General features: G+C 35.6%; 1 protein-coding gene across 1 annotated transcript in view; it reads right to left on the bottom strand.

The window, feature by feature from the left end:
• Nucleotides 1-799: 799 nt before the first annotated feature.
• LOC142350517 (uncharacterized) overlaps nucleotides 800-19,016 on the bottom strand; it is a 129,063-nt gene continuing 110,846 nt past the window's right edge. Inside the window, exons 13-14 of the mRNA XM_075402367.1 lie at nucleotides 2,964-3,169; nucleotides 800-888 (exon numbers count right to left, since the gene is read on the bottom strand). Coding sequence (XP_075258482.1) covers nucleotides 2,989-3,169 — 181 coding nt within the window. The 3' untranslated portion in view covers nucleotides 800-888; nucleotides 2,964-2,988. The remainder of the gene's footprint in view (nucleotides 889-2,963; nucleotides 3,170-19,016) is intronic.

The raw sequence follows: 19,016 nt of genomic DNA, 5'->3' as shown, positions 1-19,016 counted from the left end.
CTATAAAATAGCCAAAAATATTCCGGAAACTACTCAAAGACCTCTTTGCCAAAAGACTGTCAAATGACTGGTTTCTGATTGTAGTGAGCGTCAAAAAAGAAAAAATTTTATCGCAAGGGAAAATTAAAGAGGCAATTTCCTTTAAAAATTTTTTTAACCAAAAAAAAAACAAAACTTTGATTTTTTTTATTTTGTACTAGTACATTTTTGTACTTTTTGTACATTTTGTACATAAAAAAAACAACATTTCAGGAAATTGAGAAAACTTCAGCGCGCACACAAATTTCGAGAGGGCGAAAAAACACACAAAAAAACTCTAATTTTAAAATAAAGCGAAGAACTTTATGAACACTCAAAAAAAAGTTTTTTTTCGGAATTTTCCGTCACTATGCAAATCAAAAAACCATACCAAAGAAGAAGTATTTAATTTGTAATACAAAACTACACACGATCATTAGGCTCACATATAGACCAATTTAATTGCATATCTTTAAAAGTTGTCGCTGCGGTTATTTTTATTTTAATTTGCGTTGCTAACCTGAAAGGCAAAGTTCCGGACTCTATAGTCTTTTTGTTCACGTCTTCATCCTTAATTTGGTATGCTATATAGCTCCCAACTCCACCAGCTACTTGCGCGTCGAATTTGGCAACAGTCCCATCAAGCCAGGCATTCCAAGTAATAACATCAACGGGTAAGGATTTCACAATATACGTGGGACTGGTCTGGAGTCCGAAAAAACTGGATGTCCGGATGGTGACGAAGTATTCATCTCCGGGTGTCAGTGGATGGGTGTCCACATCTCCAATAACTATTTGTCCAGTTGGACTTTGGTCGTAAATTTGACAAGGACATTGACTTCCAGCAGGCTCGACAGTTATCAGCATAACCTGTTAAAAATGGAATCAATTTTTTTGAGGTTTTTTTGTGTAATCATTGGGATAACGGCCCAAATTGACTTATCCTATCACCAAGTCTATTTTGTTTGATTGTTTAAAGTATATTTTGGATGCATGGTAAGCGCAGCCAAAATTTTCTACAAACAGGATCAAATGAGAGGCCAATTCTGTCTGAGAACTCGATATGAGCTTAGGATTTAATTAATGATGATCACGTTTTTCAAAATTTGTTTAATTAATCTGAAAACGCATTTACTATAGTTGCTGTAGTTTCAAATACAAGATCTGGACGTCCTCTGTCAAAAATCACTCCCGTTTCATTCGCTCCATTTTGTTCTCCACTCATTCTTCTGACTTGATTTTAAGATCAAGAACTTACCTTCAATTCATAAAATTGCCACCTCAAAAATCTTTGTTAATTCACATTTTTAGAGACTAGAAAAGCACAAGGCTCTAAGAGCCTGACCTCAGGGCGTTATCCATTTATCCCGTTTTTCAGGACGAAATGTCATATGGGTTGGACAAAAAATGAGTCAAGTGAAAACTGCTTTAAAAAGGATCACACGGCGAATCAAAGAAATAGTATAAAATTGATATTCATTTTGAAAAATGTTAGCATCTTTTGTGAAACTTAGGAGAACCTTTTTTGTAAACAAAATTACGAAAAAGAGCGAAGCAACATAACAAATTTCTCAATCAGAGGTTGAAAAGCAACTTTGGAAGCGTACAACAACCTTAAAGAACTCCCTTAGGTAAGAAAGAGGACAATAAGAACAACAAACATTGGCACGAAAACAAAAGTTCACAAAAATTATAGCTAACAAAAACTTGAACACAATTTCTTGAACACAAAATTGTAAAATTTGAACACAAAATATATAAAGTAGAAGAGAATAAAAAAGTGGTGAATGTATTTAAAAATCCGCAATTGATATGAAATTGTAAAATAAAAACAATTTGTGTTGAAGTCATGGAAAGCTTTGGGTATGGACTGAAACAATTCGCTTGATTTTGATTGCATCCATGGCATCCTATGACGGATCTGAGGATTGATCAGAATCAGTGTGACAAACAGATGCAAAACTCAAAATTTCGCTAAAAATTTTTGAAAGCAAAATTTTGTCAATTTCGTGAAGCTGTCAATACTTGATCCAATTGTTATGACATTAAAGAGAACAACAGAACTGGGCAAGACTTCAAGTTTTTATGAAAACACGTGATGGCAAAGTACTTAAAACAGTGTGGTAATATTCAAAATTAAAATATAGTTTCTATTAAGCCTCAATAGAGAGCCGTCGAGACAAACCGTTAATTGGATTAACATAGAGCGCATTGAAAACTACAAACAAAAAATCACTGAAGTTTTATTTAAACAATGTGTCTGAATCGTATAAGTCTGTAACTTAACATTTGATTAAAAAAAATACGAAAGCAGTGCCAATCTTTTTTCATGGGTTGTAGCTTGGTTAAATTTTGTTAAAAATGCAATAATTTCGACCAAGGAAGAATTCGCAGCCGATCTCCCGAGTCCTCGAAGAAAGCACGCTGCTATATTTTCTGTTAAAATAGCTTTTTACAAAATTTACAGCAGTGGGAGAGGAACTAAGATCAATCAAAAAGGAGGAAAAAAGCGTGAAAAGTCATTCGAGGAGTCAAAGAATGTTCTGGAACATAGGCGCTAAAATTTTTGCGAACAAAATTTTGGCATTTAAAAATCATGTTTCAAAAGTACCGGCTAGTCTGTTCCCTTTATTATTTGAGCGTGATAAAACTATTGTTGAAATTAAAATTAAAACTATTGAATAAACAGTTTTCAAAAAAGTCAGCACTCTTATAAAGTTCGAATCCATTGGATTGTTCGGAAAAACAGAGCACCGATACAATCCAAATTCGTTGCAATAAAAAAGAGGAGAGCGCCTATATAAAAGCCTTTGAGATGTTGGCGGTGGCTCGTGACGATAGTTATTTTCGGTAAAGCACTTGCCAGATAAAGAATCTCTAATTAGTAATTAAAGTACGCTACTATTAGAAATAATCTGGACTAAAAGTACCCATTATGAACTTACAGAGAAGTTTCCTGCGACTCTGTAGTTAATTTTCAGCAGGGTCCTTAATTCTTGGGTACTGATGACTTCCACAACAGAAGGATACAAATCCACGTCGAAAGGCTTCATTTTTTGTTTTGGGTGGGGAACCCTTTCCAACCAGGGTCAAATTCATTCTGTAGCTGTCTGAGGGCATCAAATCGTTCAGTACAAGACGGTTGAACACTCTAAATAACAACAAACACCCATGCAATTGTGCTTCCTTTCTTGCGTTGCTTTCTTACCAGACGACATGAATTCCATGTCTCAGATAAGTTCAATTCCAGCAAGTGATTTACTCAAACTTCTTGACAGGATATAGATTCAAAAGATATTTTTGGTCCTGTTAAGACAAGACAATTAAGTTCAGCAAGCAATATAGAGAAGTGACTCTAGAGAAATTTGGCTCTGCCCTAATTGAGAAACTAATATTGTAAGATCTTGCAAGAAAAAAAAATCTTACAAAACGTTATGAGAAAAAAAATCTTGTAAGCTTGTAAGAATATTGTAAGATGTTTAACAACGATTGAATTAATTAATTTATAATTAATATATCAACTTTTGTTTCTGACTTGAGTCAGAGAACAAATAAGCAAAGTGACCTGTTCAAAACCCAGTATCCCAACCAGTGGCCGGATAAAGTTCTTTGCCAAAATAGTGTGATGAAAAAGTTGTATTCATGGACTGAACTTTTTTCACATAATTGACGATTTGTTATTCAAAAATTTGAAAATAATGCGTAGTGACTGTTAAGCTAATTTTTTTTTTCAAATTGCTTCTTCATGTTCATCCTCATGGGTTAGAGAGTGCCGTGTGCTAGCTCCTTCCCGCCCAGGGTGACCAAAGTCTGTTTAGCTTGTTCTAGGGTCAGGCGCGGGCCTGCTTGCTCTGGCCCAACATCTGGCCTTTTTGCTCCAGTCCAGCTCAAAAAAGATGAGTTGCTTTGGCCTACAACTGACTTTAGTTATGTTGGGTCTCCTCCACCTTTCCTTGGCCCATATCCGTCTCACCCACGCAATTTTTTGATTAGGGAAACCAGCCTATGTTGGTCCTTAGTTGATGTTTATACCAAACAGATTCTGAGTTGATTTGAAAACGTTTTTGTCACACATTTTCAATCGACTTTCTAACCTTTCTACATAGAGGAGATGACAATTGTTGTGTATTGAACCAGTAATATCCTGAAAGATTACCATCCCGGGTAGAGGTTTTTGGGTAAATTTTTGTTAGAAATGCGATGATTGCGGCGAATGCGGTGAAAATAAATATTTCACCGCATTTCACCACATTTCTTCCAAAAGTTCACCGCAAAATTCATCGCATTTCTTACAAAAATTCACCGCATCGACTTTTGTGGCAAAATAATGCAAGAAATGTGGTGAAATAGGTGAATGCGGTGAAAAAAATGATTCACCGCATTTCACCGCATTGCTTACAAAAGTTCACCGCGAAATTCACCGCATTTTCTTTCCAACGTTTACTCAATGTGATCTCAATTCACAAGAAATTTTAAAGACCTAAGTGACAGTTGGCGTAGTAGAATAATCATTTGAAGGCAAGCAGGAGGTTAGAGCTTCGAACCCTTGTAGGGACGATTCTTTTTTGTAAGAATACTGAGAACGCGGTGAAAATAAATAATTCACGGCGATTCACCGCATTCACCGCAAAAAGATGTAGGAAATACGCGGTGAAAATTACTTTTTTCACCGCATTTCACCGCATTTATTACAAAAATTCACCGCCAAACGTCAACCCCGGATAGCATCCTTATGGCTGCGTCTTGTGGCCTAAAGACTACATGAACACGATGGATTACAAACCCAAAATTTGAAAACTAGCTAATCTGATTGTGTGTATTGTGTCTGGCTTATATTGATTGCCTATATATTGTTTAAATCTTTCCATTCATTGCTAAATTTCGACTTGCTCAGATCAAGGCTAGTTGTTCCAGGATGGGTCGGCATTTTAGCGAGCAACAGAACCTGGATTCCAGTCGGAATTGTCAGAATATCTTCACAACTTATGCGCGCTGCAAGTTTTCTGACAGCAAAATTGCATTGAACTGCTTAAATTTCTTGCTCGGGTAGGAAAATAGCAAAAAATTTTCGAAATTGGTTGAAAGAAGGAACGAGAAATGATCTCTGAATTCCAATGGTTTAATTGATTTAAAATAATCTAAAGATAACAGTCTGAAACTGTTGCCCGAACTAAAGACTGTTAATTTTAATGAAAATAGGTCTAAGCAATAGTTGCTAGCAACGGCCGAAAAATCAAAAACAGGCAAAAAGATCTAGCATTCAAATAAAATAAGCATCTAAGACGACAAAAAAAAGCTTCTTTTTTTGGTTTAGGTTAATTTTTTTTTTTCAAATTTCTTCTTCATGTTCATCCTCATGGGTTAGAGAGTGCCGTGTAGCTCCTTCTCGCCCAGGGTGACCAAAGTCTGTTTAGCTTGTTCTAGGGTCAGGCGCGGGCCTGCTTGCTCTGGCCCAACATCTGGCCTTTTTGCTCCAGTCCAGCTCAAAAAAAGATGAGTTGCTCTGGCCTACACCTGACTTTAGTTATGTTGGGTCTCCTCCACCTTTCCTTGACCCATATCCGTCTGACCCACGCAAGTTTTTGATTAAGGAAGCCAGCCTAGTTTGGTCCTTAGTGGCTCCACTTTGATGTTTATACCAAATAGATTTTGTGTTTTTTATACTACAGAGCAATATGTCAAAAGTGAAAACCAGATTTAAAACAAGATTGCAACTGTTATCTGGCAAGACAATTGCAAGAATCTTTTTGGTTAAAGCTCTCAAATAAAGCCAATTCAAATGGTAAACACAACAGAAAGAAAAGTATCACCGCAAAATCATCTTAAAGGGGCATAAACATAATTTACATATCTAATCTGACTGAATAATGGGAGAAAGTCGTACACAAACCGGAGTTTTACTCAACTCAGACTTAGAAATAGTTTGATCTTAAGGTAAAACTATCCTACTGATTGCAATTAGACCGTAAATTATTGTAACGGTATTAAAGAAAGAAAAACTAAGGCAAAATCAGTGGAATTGATTAGCTGGATATTTGGGAATGAACAAACGTTCGGATTTAATTTTAAAGAAGTAATATTAAAAACCAAAACTTTTTGTTGGTGATCTTGTACGAATACTGCAAAAAGAAGACACTATCGGAAAGAGTTACAAACAGTCATTTACAGACAAAATTTTTGAAAATTTGTCAATTACAACAATGAACACTCCAACGCTTTCTCTTATCAATATGGATAAGGAAACTATTCAGGTAAGTTCTATCAATCCGAGCATCATTTAGTACGAGAATCTCCTCTGCAAAATTTCAAGTAAACGTTTTGAGGATGAATTTACGGTACATGAAATCTCCTCCCCTTCAATGGAGGTCTTCGATCAAAACACATTGGCTTCACTCAGGAATTTTTTCAAGACAATATACAACTGTCTGGAGACTGGATAGTAGCTTTTAGTAAAATTATTTTTCCAACTGAAATAGAGCACATCACAAACGGGACTATAACTTCATACATTTTTAGTGGTTTAAAATATCACCAACGGTATAGCTTTGAGCCAATGTCATATCGCGTACAACAACGGTGAGCGGTTAGGTTTGACGCCAGGAGCTTTTGATACTGTGTCACAGTTGTAAGCTACCGTTAAAAGAACTGTTGGTTTACCAAAATTTTCATTCAGAGAAATTAAAAGTACGGGTGAATTTGAAATTGTCTTTGGAAAATACCACGGAATTACGTTTTCAAGCGATAACATTCCAAGAATTATTGGTTTCAAGGGCGTCCCTGATGGACGAAGAACACATATTGGGTACAAAAAGGACATAACTGTAAACAAAATGATGCAAAAAGATGATAACAAGGCTTTTTTGGCTGAATTTCCAGCTGATCGTTGCGCCGGGAAACATTGCTGATTATTGATTATAAATGGGTTGTCGATGCAGAAGAACCTTTACTACGAGCAACTGATTCAAAACAATGGTTGAGAAACGGTAACGTCTGCGAGCTTGAACCAACACACAGAATAGTTTTTTTCGGATTTGGACAACAAAAACTGCTTCCAAATACGGTTCAGTCAATTTCCATAAAACTAAGCACCGAAACAGGCCAACTTGTCCGCTTTTCATGGACCGGTAAAGTCATTTTGACGTTACAGTTCAGAAAATTAGGTGAGTAAAAGCAATGGGATCATACTACAACCATCAAGCACCTGTATTGCCTGTTTTTTTGGGACACTATAGGCAAAGAGGTAGCGGCTTTGCTGCTTCAGCAAGTGGTATTGGAAAGATTGCTCTAACTCATCCAAGAAAGTTTATAATACCAGCAGGGAAGCGTGTTGGAAAAGAGCTTCGTTTCAGAGCATACCAGAGTTAATGGATGTTGTGAGGAAAAAAGTCTCCAAAGCAAGCGCTTAAGAACTCGATATCAAGAACAGTCAAAAAGCAAACAGGGGGCTCATTGGCACTGCGAATGAAACAAAAAGGAATGAATCGCAGACGATCTAAATGTTCAGGTTCAAAAACGAGAAAGCGTAGCAAAAATGGTAGCCATTTCAAAAGACCAGCAGCCGAAAGAAGTTGGTCAGATTTTTTTCAAAAGTTAGAGACGATCTTTAACATTTTACCAAGAGAGGCAACTCATAGTTCCTTGCCTTTATTTGAAAAACCAGCGCTTCTTGTAACTTTTGACGGGAAGTTTTGTCGAACAGCAGGATCAATTTACAGTCCGAACGGACCCTGCTTGAGTTGGAGGTTGCTGGTGACAGAAAAAACTGTAGTCATCTGCGAAAATTTTCCAAGAAATCAAATGAAATATAGTTTTTGCTCCTGAAGCTGATTGAAATATGACGTCGAAGCTGCAGCAGATGTAACCAAAACAGACGATCCTGATTTCTGTATTAATTTTTTACATTCACTCTTTTCTGACTGTTCAGTTTCAGCCAACGGCTTAAAAATTTCAAATGCAACTGGAAATCATGCTCACAAAAGCTTCATTAAATTCGAAATTTTTTATTACAAAGAAGCAAGGGCGGATTGCTTGGTTTGTCAAGGATATTTTTACAAAGAAAATCCTGGAGCGATAGCAGCAGCTGAAGTTAAGAGACGAAAAGCTTTGGTTAGACAATCTGCTGAATACACTTTCTATGGAAAAATTGCAAAAGATTTTTTTCAGGTGCGATCGACATCTCTTGACTAGAGTCACTCTGCAAATTTCCTTTTGGCGATCAATAGATGATACTGTTATATTTTACGACCGTGCTGGTAAATCATACAAATAAAATTATACACGCTTATTTGTTTGTGAGAAAATTGACCTTAAACGTCGCTCAATTCTGTCGGTGAGTGAACTTTACTATCAATTCCAGCGTCCTATGCTGACTTGGAAACCAAAACCAAAAAACATTTTTGGCTTCCACTGGTTTGCAAATTCGGAGACAGGAAGATGTATTTAGCAGGAAGCCTATTCAACGTCCTGCCGTTTGTTTTAACACAAATGAAGCTTTCCTAGGAAGCAAAAAACTCAATCCATTTCACTTTCGAAAATTTAATATGGTGGAGATTTGTCTTTTTTGCAATGTACTCCCTGTTGCTGAGAGCCACATAAATACAACGGACGCAAAACGCTTGTACTTCAACACAATGTCAGATTTAGCCTATATTGACAATGGACATGGAATAAGTTTGTTTGTGTACCCTTACGATTTAACTATGGTGTTTGATCCCTCCAGCACTCAATAGGCGTCACAACAGGCTGACTTTTTTCACCCTGAACTTACAAATTGTTCATTTTAAAAATGAACTTAAGATTTCAGTCACCTTGCCCAGTAATTTTGAAATTTTCATCACTGGATCAGATTTTATCGATTCTTCCCAATTCTTCTTCAAAAAATCATATTCCTACAAACTGATGGTTGAAAACAAATTAAACAAACTAGTTCAAGGATGTAAACTGTTAAAGTTCAAGTTTGTGGTTGTATTGGCAGCAGACAACTTCCCTGTTAATCTATCTCATAGCAACTTCATTATAGTGAATGTATGAAATTCTCAACAATTGGAACACATTGGACACTTATTTGTCGAATGAATGGAGATTATGTTTTGCATCATCCCTTGCGACATAATCTAATTTCATATAAACGTTTGCACAATAGACATGTTTCTTCTGCTGGTAATATTCAAACTGAGTATGGATTGCTAAAAAAAATTAAAAACCAAACACAATACTGTGTGGCTTATTTTGTATTTATAATGCTGATGACCATTTGGTGAAAGAGAAATCTTAAAGATGAGTGATGTTGAATTGACATGTTTTGCGCATCACATGATGCTCTTACACTACTAACATGATTTGATGAAATATTTTTTTAAAACTTTATTTTTTCTTTAAAAATTAAGTGTACACGCAAGAAATCATTGTCAATATCTAATTTCCCATAACCACTCACAAAAATATCCATTTTTGGCAAAAAGCACCAGAATGAGGGCCAAACACAATTTTTGCAAATCTTTTTAGAGTCTCAGTTCATAACCAGTTAGTTTGTCATTGCTGATATGATGTTTTCTCAGCATTATCCTGAGATTTGCAAGCTACAATTCCATTTTTGGCGCTAACTTTTGCTCACGGCTATGACATTGCTTAAACTTGTTAGGCGCTTCTGAATGGCGGTTCTTTCTCCTTTTTTGTCGGCGGTGCTGAACCTCTGTTTTCCCCAGATAACTTGAGTTTTTTGAAGATCTTCACAGTTGTGTACTCTGTGGTCCCGTTTGAAAAATATATTTTGAATGTTGTGTACAAACAGGTATTTTCATAAAGCCTATTTTGTTTCAATATTTCCCTAAAAATGTCAGACACATCAAACAACACTTGATAATGATTATACGGTAACACTTAACAATAGCCGTTTTCAGAGTGCATGCATACAACGTAATTCCTGGCAAACATTGGAGATGTTTTCTCGTCTGAAACAAAAATCCTGAAATTCCTTTGAAATTAAACAGCTGAGCACTCATTCATATCTTCCACTATTTTGTCAAAGCGAATCCTTTCTTTCCAGAAATTTGTAGCTCGTCGCCTTTTGCTTTAACTTTTGTTTCTTTGCTGGCTGTGCCTTAGCTGTTACATCAGTATCATCAGAATTGTTAGCTGTGGATCGAATAATTGGGGATTTTTTCTTCAGTTTTTCAAACTGTTCAAGTGTTATTGTTATTCATTTTTGAAATTCATTGTCATGTTCAGCTTTTTGTGAATAATTTTAAAAAGAGGTAACTTCCAGTCTTTTCATAAGACTTAGTCGTTGCTCTGATCAAACGTTTTTATTTTTAGAAACGTCGATTTGAGCGCGTCCAAACTTGGCGTCTTTCTCATCTGTAAATGGCATTGTACAAATCTTTTCCAGCCTATCGAGACAAATTTTTTTTTCGTTGAAAATGAAATACCAATGAATATCTCTGGAAACAAACTTGAACACACACACAAATGTGTAAACTGTTAATAGAATTCTTCAATTGATCAGAATATTGTGTAAAATATAATGTTTACCTACATGGAGGCTGCTTTTTTCGCTACATGTTTAGCTAACAAAAACAGTGATCGCAACCTGCCGTGCGTCAAATACATGTATCTCTATAGAATTTTCAACAAACAACGAGATTGCCAGCGCTTTCCGTATTATCATACTGGCTTGGAAATAACGACTGAAACCCATAGTTTCACGTTTCTTGAATAGATAAACCTTTATTATGAGGAATAAGTATTCGTGACCTAGGGTGTGTCAGCAAATTATGTTTGGGAGTGAAGCTATTAATAAAAAATAAAAAACTTTCTTTAACTTCTTAAATAGTATGGCAACAATTTAAAATCAACAGCTGCGCTCGAATGCAGAGAGAAAATTTTTAATTTTGCTTGGATTTTTTACACTTAATTTTCTTTTATTTCTCAACTTTTGCAATGCCAATAAATTTAAGAGATAATTATACTAGCTGTTTTACTTTTCAACCTTGGTTTGAAACAATGAAAATTAGAAAAAAAAGTCTTTAAGAAGCTGTACAACGAGAAAAGTGAATGGAACACTCTCAACCATCGCCTGCACCCGAAAGTAATTGTCAACTTCATGGACAAGTTACATGAAAAACACAAAATAGACACACACGGAGGCACAGTTTCAACTTCTGGTGGCATTATTCCCCGATCTAAATTCCCGGAGAATCTCTTGCGTTTTTGGATTTGGAGAAACGTGAAAAAAATTTCTTCAAATATGATTGCGATATTGTACTGTTATTCGAAAATCAACTCGGTTTATGACAACTTGACTGATCTCTGGGGTCTAGCACGATCACCCAAATCACCTTTTCATCCAACAATATGTACAACATCGATGAGAGATCCTAGTCCTACTGTATCATCATTTGAGAGCAGTCTGTCACTTTTCTCCAAATTGTGGTACAAACAAATCAGCGATCAGCAAAGTGCAACTGCTCTTTTGGTCAACCTCTCCGGGACAAATTTCGAGACACACTCAGCAGAGAGCCGAAAAAGAGAGGAGATGAAGAAACAAGACCAGATCTTGAGAAATTTCCGCTAATCAAAGACACTTCAAGTGTATTGAAAAGTGCAAGAGAACTCTTCATAAACTCTGATGGAATTTCTTATAACTATAAGAAAAAAATTACCACATTACCTCAAATGCTTTAAAATTGCTGGTTCAATTATTGCACCCCATGTTTTCTGTTGTTGTTTTATAGTTTTTTTGTTAAAACTTATACTCAAGTTCTCGTTCAATTTTCCCAACTCATTTTCTTTGCTGATGTTTTAAAGTTAATCTGTTTAAGCTATCATTCTTCTAAAAAAATTTACTTATAAAATTTTCATAGTCTGTATTAACATATCAGTAACATGTTCAGTTTTTACAAGATTAAGGTAGGTAATCCTGAAAAAAAATGGACCCCTAAAACATTCAAATAAACAATTTTTTTAACCTGAACGTTCAAGATTAGATCTCGAATGAACTCCATTAGCGTTTCCCTGTCCTAATTTTAAGTTATAGCGCAAAATTGAAAGCAAAAAATTCTACAAAAGAGTTTTACTTTCCCAAATACTTCAGCTATGAAAATCACAGTTTGAAATCCCAAGACTTGGTAAATTTGGTTTTGTTTCATTAAACAACAGGTACAATTAAAAGTTGTACATTATAACTTTTGCGCGAGGCAAATGTTAATATTCTTTACTCCAAAATTTCAGCAATGTTTGTCATACCCATGCTCAGTTCTTTCTTTTTCTGACTAAGTTTCAGACTGTCATGCTGATAAATTCTTGAAGCTATAACTGAAATAAACTCTTAAAATCTTTTCTTACAACACAAAACAATTACATTTCTTTTTTTCATACCTCCTCTAATATTTCTAGAAAATTTTTTGTCTAATTGACCCTTCAAATATTTTTTGATATCATGCAACCTTATTCAATTTTGCATTTTTCCCAAGATTTTATTTTTGAAGGTGCATTCAAGATCAAACGACCACTTTGCCTCAACATGGCGATACCATTCCCCCACTGTTCAATACAACTTTGCGATCGAAGGTCTGTTAATAGTCATCCGAAGAACATCCACATTGTATTTCTAGATGTACCAACGTTTTCCATTGTTTCCATTGCTCTGAGAAAATACGAGGTTTGTCTACGCTGCGCAGGCATTCTCATATTAACCACCAGCAGCCTTTTTTGAAAGAATGTTACACTTGTCGTTAAGTTTTTCATACAAAACTAGACTATGCGGAACACATTAACGACGAGCAATGCATTTAACAAGACTGCATTGAGCATGGCATACTGGACATTGAACAATATGAGATTGACTCGACAAGACCCAATGTCAGTTGAATCACCGGTGGTGGAAACTACTAAAGCATAGAGGAACCCGACAGCCAAGACAACGAAAGTAAATTTTGAAATGCCAATGATACTTCATGAGATACCAAAGTTTCAGGATTTCAATGGATTGCATGTCAATGTGTTCAGGTAATGAGATTTTTAAGTTACACAACATTTGTCTACTAAACAAGAGCCTTTCGGAAGAAAAAAACTTGAATTGTTTGAAAAACTCCATTATCTATTATCAAAAAATCTTTTTTGGTAATCCCCCCTAAAAACTTCAGCTTACTGTATGGCAAGAAACAGCTACTGCCCCTAATTTTGTCAAATAGAAAACATTTCCCTTTTTCTGGACTTATTTCTCCAACGAAACAAATAAACTTATCACTACGTACTCATTATCAAGTTTAAAAAACTTGTCGCAAAAGTCAGGGGAAGGGGGTATTGTGAATGGAATGAGCTGATTCGGAATTGTTTTCAGGTGAGTTAATCAGTAGAGCTAATCACTTCCGATCAAAATGTATGTCTGGAGAACTACTCAGAACAAATAACAATGCCCACACTCGATAAAAACATTGTAAAGAAGTGCGGGAACTATGCGGCAAGGTGGGAATCACCTTTTGTTGTGTTTGCTGGATCTAGAATCTCGGGTTGTGCCAGTTGCAACGGCAAAAAGCAGCCCAACTGTTTCAAGCACTTTTGCATTAGATCAACATCTTCCACGCAATTATTGCATGATAGTTGTTGAGCGTTATAACCCTGAGCCCCTGCATTTTGATATAGTGGACCCTATTGTATAGAACTTTTGTAACAAAAAACAAAAAGCAAAAGCGGAAATTCTTATGATTTCTGGGGACCTCCAGCACCTCCAGCAGACACGTGATTAAAGTGTTGGTTTTTTAATGGTGATCTAAGCAAATATAACGAAAAAGTTTTAGACCACTGTCACTTCAACGGACAATTCATCGGGTATATGCACAGTGAGTCTACGCTAAAACGAAGACCGTTAAACTAGACTCCAGTGACTGCCCGAAATATCATAAATTATGACATACATCATATTGTGAAGTCCTTAGACTAAGCTTCACAGTCGAAAAAGCTGAGATCAAACCAACCAATGATAAGAAGTTTCTTGCACTCAATTTTGGCGTACTCGTGCACTTCAAGCGTGACAAAGTTGCAGTGTTCGAGCACCTCCGCTTTACTAACAGCTTCAAGTTCATGCCTTGTAGTTTAGATACCATAGTACAATGTTTAACTGGCACAATTTTTTCTCTCCTAGACCATTTGCAAGCTATGCGGACGAGAACTTATACAAAAGCTGTTGAAGAAGAAAGGAAACGTTCCCTACTCATATCTGGACTCATTCAGTGAGCTAAGTGATCTGTCTCTACCAGGTCTAAATAACTGGAAGATCGATCTAAAAGACAGCAAAATCGATGTCACCAATGAAGAACTCATTCAGTGGAATAATGTGTTCCACGGGTCCTACTGTGAAAGCCTCAAACAGTTCTTCTGACATTGCGTTACAGGAGATGTTCTCCAGTTAGCACGTTGGTTTGAAGAGCTACGATCCGTGTGTTATAACACAAACGGATGGGACTGTTCGCAATGCTATACGGCCTAAAACTTTTCAAGAAGTTCCTTCTTAAAAGTTTTTGAACCAGAATTTGAGCTACTGACTGATCGGCAATTACTTGACATGAAGCAGAGGATGATGCGTGGTGGGTTCTCCTCTGTCTTTACAAAAAGACAGGAGGTTGCCAACAACACCAATTTGACGGGTCGAAAGATGTATCATCAATAATCAACTTTGATGCAAATAATCTTCACGATGGCATCAAGCTCCAATACCCATTTCGACTAAAGGAGTTTTGGAATAGTTAAAGAAGGTTCTTCGCACAAAATTTTTTAAACTGAAGATGAGGGGATATTGGTTTCCTGTTTGAAGTTGATTTAGAGTACCCTGACCAACTAAATGATAAACATGCAGACTTTCAACTCTCACCAGACAAGGAAATGATCGATCCCCTAGAAGTGAGTGACTTTCAAACTTCACTAAAAAAGTCGTAAACTGACTTCATCAACCACCAATAAGCTGAGACAGACCTTCCATCTCAAGAAAACTGTGTGGTTCACTATGGTAACCTGAAATTCTACATTAACCACGGCATCAAAATTACCAAGGTTCACCGAGCTGTTATTTTCTGACGATCGAAGTGGCTTTCTAGTAACATTGCACTCAATACGTGAAGCCGACATGAAGCGTTTAACAAGTTTGACCAAGATTTCAATAAAAACTTTCAAATTCGACCATAGAAAATTTTTGTGAAAATTTGCAAAACAGAGAGTCAGTTTCACTTGTTAGATTTGAAGAAGAATTTCTGAAAGCAACAACGGAAGGCAATGTTTGATTAATCAAAATCATAGACGAAAAATTGACTCTGATCACCAAGAAAAAGCGGTCTATCCTATAGAACGAACCAATAATTTTTGGCGCTAGCCTTTTAGAGATTTCGATGTTCTTGGAAAAACATGCAGGAACGCCAATACATGGGTTCGCTGCCCTTAAACCAAAACTATGCACTCTTTTTGTTGCTAACGGCAAACAAAAATATCTACACGAGAAACCAAAAAACTCAATAAAGCCAAATTGAACCATGAGATGTTCAAAAAGACACCAGAGACCGGTGATCTAGTGAGAGTGGAAAACATCAATGTCAACACCGACAAACATCAAATACAAACTGTTTGTACCAACAGAATTGCGCTAAGCAAAGCAAAATTGCTCGGATCGAAAAATGCCCAACCATTCGTACACTTTTCGTTGAGGAATGAGTACCTTACGAAGAAAAATTGCATCGAAACTGATTGGGATAGGGAATTGAATGAACCGTATAATGTGTTCGAACTTCACGAAGGTAGGGAGGAGGTGGGCCGGGGAAACATCTGATACCGACTTTCATCAACCAATGCATTCGATCGAGGAGTTACATAATGTTGTCGATGTTTCGAAGCCAATTCATCAATTTGATTACTCTAATCATGAAATCAGTAACCCCTTCATTCTCAACGAAGCTGAGGGAAAACCCGGATAACTCTACCAGCAGCAGTGACAGTGCTACTTTAGCAAACCTTAGAAAAGGAAGAAAGAAAAGGTGAAAAAACCAATTCAGTGAAACCAAAAATCTTGTTTCTAGGAACTCTGACACTAAAACTATCTCAAAAGGAAAGTTTAAGAGTAAGAAAGAATAAAATTTTTGTAATCAAATAATCTTTTTTGAAAATATTTTCAGTCTTTATTTCATTAGAAGCCTCATCATAAAACAATTTTTCGCAAAACTTTTTGTATGTTTCAACCCATTCTGCATAGGTGAAAAAAGTGAAGCCAAAAAAGTCACTGTTGAGTGCTCTCTTAAAGGTTAAAATCCATTTCATACAATTTTATAACTTCAAAAAATTATGAAAGTTGCTTCTCAAAAATTTGAAACTTTTGTGTGTTGCTACCCCTCACACTGAATAGGTTAAAATGTAAAGTCAACAAAAAACCACTTTTGAGTGCTCTCTTAAAGCGCAAAATCCATTTCATACTGTTTTAGGGCGCCAAAAAAATAGGAAAATTTTTCGCAAAAATTTGAGAATTTTTGTTCTTTTGAGTGCTCTTTTCAAGCGCAAAATCCATTTCATACATTGTTGAGACTTAAAAATTTTGAAATTTTTGTATGTTTCAATTCCTATACTGCATTGGTGAAAAAAAGCAAAGTCAACAAAAAATCATTCTCGAATGCTCTTTCATAGCGCAGAATCCAATTAAGACCATTTTAGAACTTCGAAAAACTGGAAAATTTTTAGAAAAAACTTTTTGAAACTTTTGAAATTTTTTTTTCAAGTTTGAGGCCCTTAATATATGTAATGCGAAAGTTTTTCTTATACCACTAAAGTGATATAGTCGGGAGTCTAACGAGCTCAGGAGTTGTTTTTCTCTCTGCAGTAACCATTACAAAACGCGCAAGTTGCAATTTGCTTGTAGGAGGGGGGGTTTGGACCCCACCCTCTACAAGAATTCATGTCGACTAAAATCCTGATTTCATTCGTTATGAAAACTTGTTCAGGTTTCTAAGCGGTCAGTATATCACCAAAAGTGTACACGAGACTGCTGAAAATTGAACAAATTTTTCAGCAATTGAACAAAGAAATCAAGATTATGGTCGACATAAATACTTGTAGTGGGGCCCCAAGTTAACTGTTTCTGGAGAGTCTAGATATAGTTTTCATTAATATCTGTTAGAAAAGTAGCTGAGTAGTTTGAGACAATGCAAGACTTTCTAGAGGCACGAGTTTTGAGGCAAAAGATATTTAACTTTCTGAAATGATGTTCAGAGATCCATTTGCAAGGACCAATTTTTCAGTATGTTTTCAACTTTTTTCGTAAAAATTCAACGCAAGACCTAAATTCATTCCTATGTACTTTAGCTCACATCTTTCCTGAAATAAAGAAGCCATCTAAATTGATCACTGGGAATTTTTGAACTGAAGTTTTCTACTATTACATTTAGGCACTATTGGAGTGAATTGGTATGCCAATCTTTAAAAGACTACTCAATGGAAGTTTTTAAACCGCATGTGCTATCTACGGTTGATTTATCTGAAAAATCACGTCTAGATAAAAAAGAAAAAGTCTTTTTAAAACCAAAATCAAAATAAATTTTAGCTGAAATAAAATAACTGCAACAGATACAGTCATTTTTTACGATAAAAAGTAGGTCGAATTGTTGACCGTGTATCATCAATTTTAGTAAGCAGTCATGTTAGATGTTACATGCGAATCCCGAAAATATTTAAATTACTTGCAGTACAATACTTCCAGTACCATTGGCTTGAACTTCCCATATAAGAGAAATCGAACCAGAGGCTAACTTACAAACAATCAAATACAACACTTACAATCAAAAACAACAGTTACTAAAACAGGAACACTTAAAAAAATTCATCAGCCAAATTAGATAAAACGTCCATCTATGATGTAAAAAGGTCAACTCTTCCCTGATGCATCAACTTCTTTCTTAGAACATTTAACATTTTAGCAAAAGTTCAAATACACCGCACACCAAAAAAAAGTGACGAGGTAAAACTAGATGGTTCTTGTTGTAAGTTCCTCAATTTAAGCAAAATGTTAAAAAAGTTTGCCTTAATCACTTTTCCTATTCAACGATCAAAAGAAAAAACAAGCAAAAGCTGGAAAAATATTTTTGACGATTCAATAGAGTTGACAAAAATAATTTCCATTAACTCTAGCCCCATAAATTCAAAGTTATATTAAACAAAACTAACTAAGATTAGATGATTGATGAAATACCAAATGATCATTTGATTAAATTTGTTGTTTTTTAATACATAGGCTTAAAGTTAGGGTAAAGGTAAGGGTAAAAAGAAAACTATGGGTAAAAAAGAGAAGAAACTTAATAATAAATAGCGAAAAATGATCAAAAAAGGCTTTTTAGTATAAACTCTGGTTGAATTTTCCTTGACTTCCTACAAGGGTCAAGTCTTTTGTATACTGTCCACACTTGATTTCTTCTTTGTACGATCCTCGCTTGAAATCAGAAACCATTTGTGATATTTGTTTGATTATCAAGGAATCGTATATGATCCTAGTATGATCTTCAAGAAACAGATATTTATTTTGCATATATCTTTTACGATTTCGTTTTCAATGTTTTTTTTGTGAGGCGTTACCTGTGTCATTCCCCGGAAGTTCTTTTTAATCCGCAAAAAAGCCTAAAGTACAAATTTGTTTGAATAGTTTGTCACTTAATAAAAAGAGTAAGGCCAAATAGATAAGCAGAATTCTCTACAGAAGATCGAAACTTTTCAGAAAAAATTGATAGAAGCCTGTGAATCAGAAAAGAAGGCTACTTTAGAAAACAATTGATAGCCAACTGTACAAAGACGCAGAATGAAGGGATTTTTTCAAAAAAAATAATGGACAGCTCTAAAATAACGAGTATAAAGGGATTTTTGAAAAAACTCGATAGAAACCTTAATAAGTTGCAGAAAGGGAAATTTTTCAGAGAAAATTGATAGACAGATTTAAGAAGACGCAGAGTGAAGGACTTTTGTATGAAATTGACAGACAACTG

The sequence above is a fragment of the Convolutriloba macropyga genome, chromosome 12, assembly GCF_964194025.1.
Source record: "Convolutriloba macropyga chromosome 12, txConMacr16.3, whole genome shotgun sequence".
NCBI classification, from domain to species: Eukaryota; Metazoa; Xenacoelomorpha; order Acoela; family Convolutidae; genus Convolutriloba; species Convolutriloba macropyga.
This window is presented reverse-complemented; position numbering and strand designations above follow the sequence as displayed.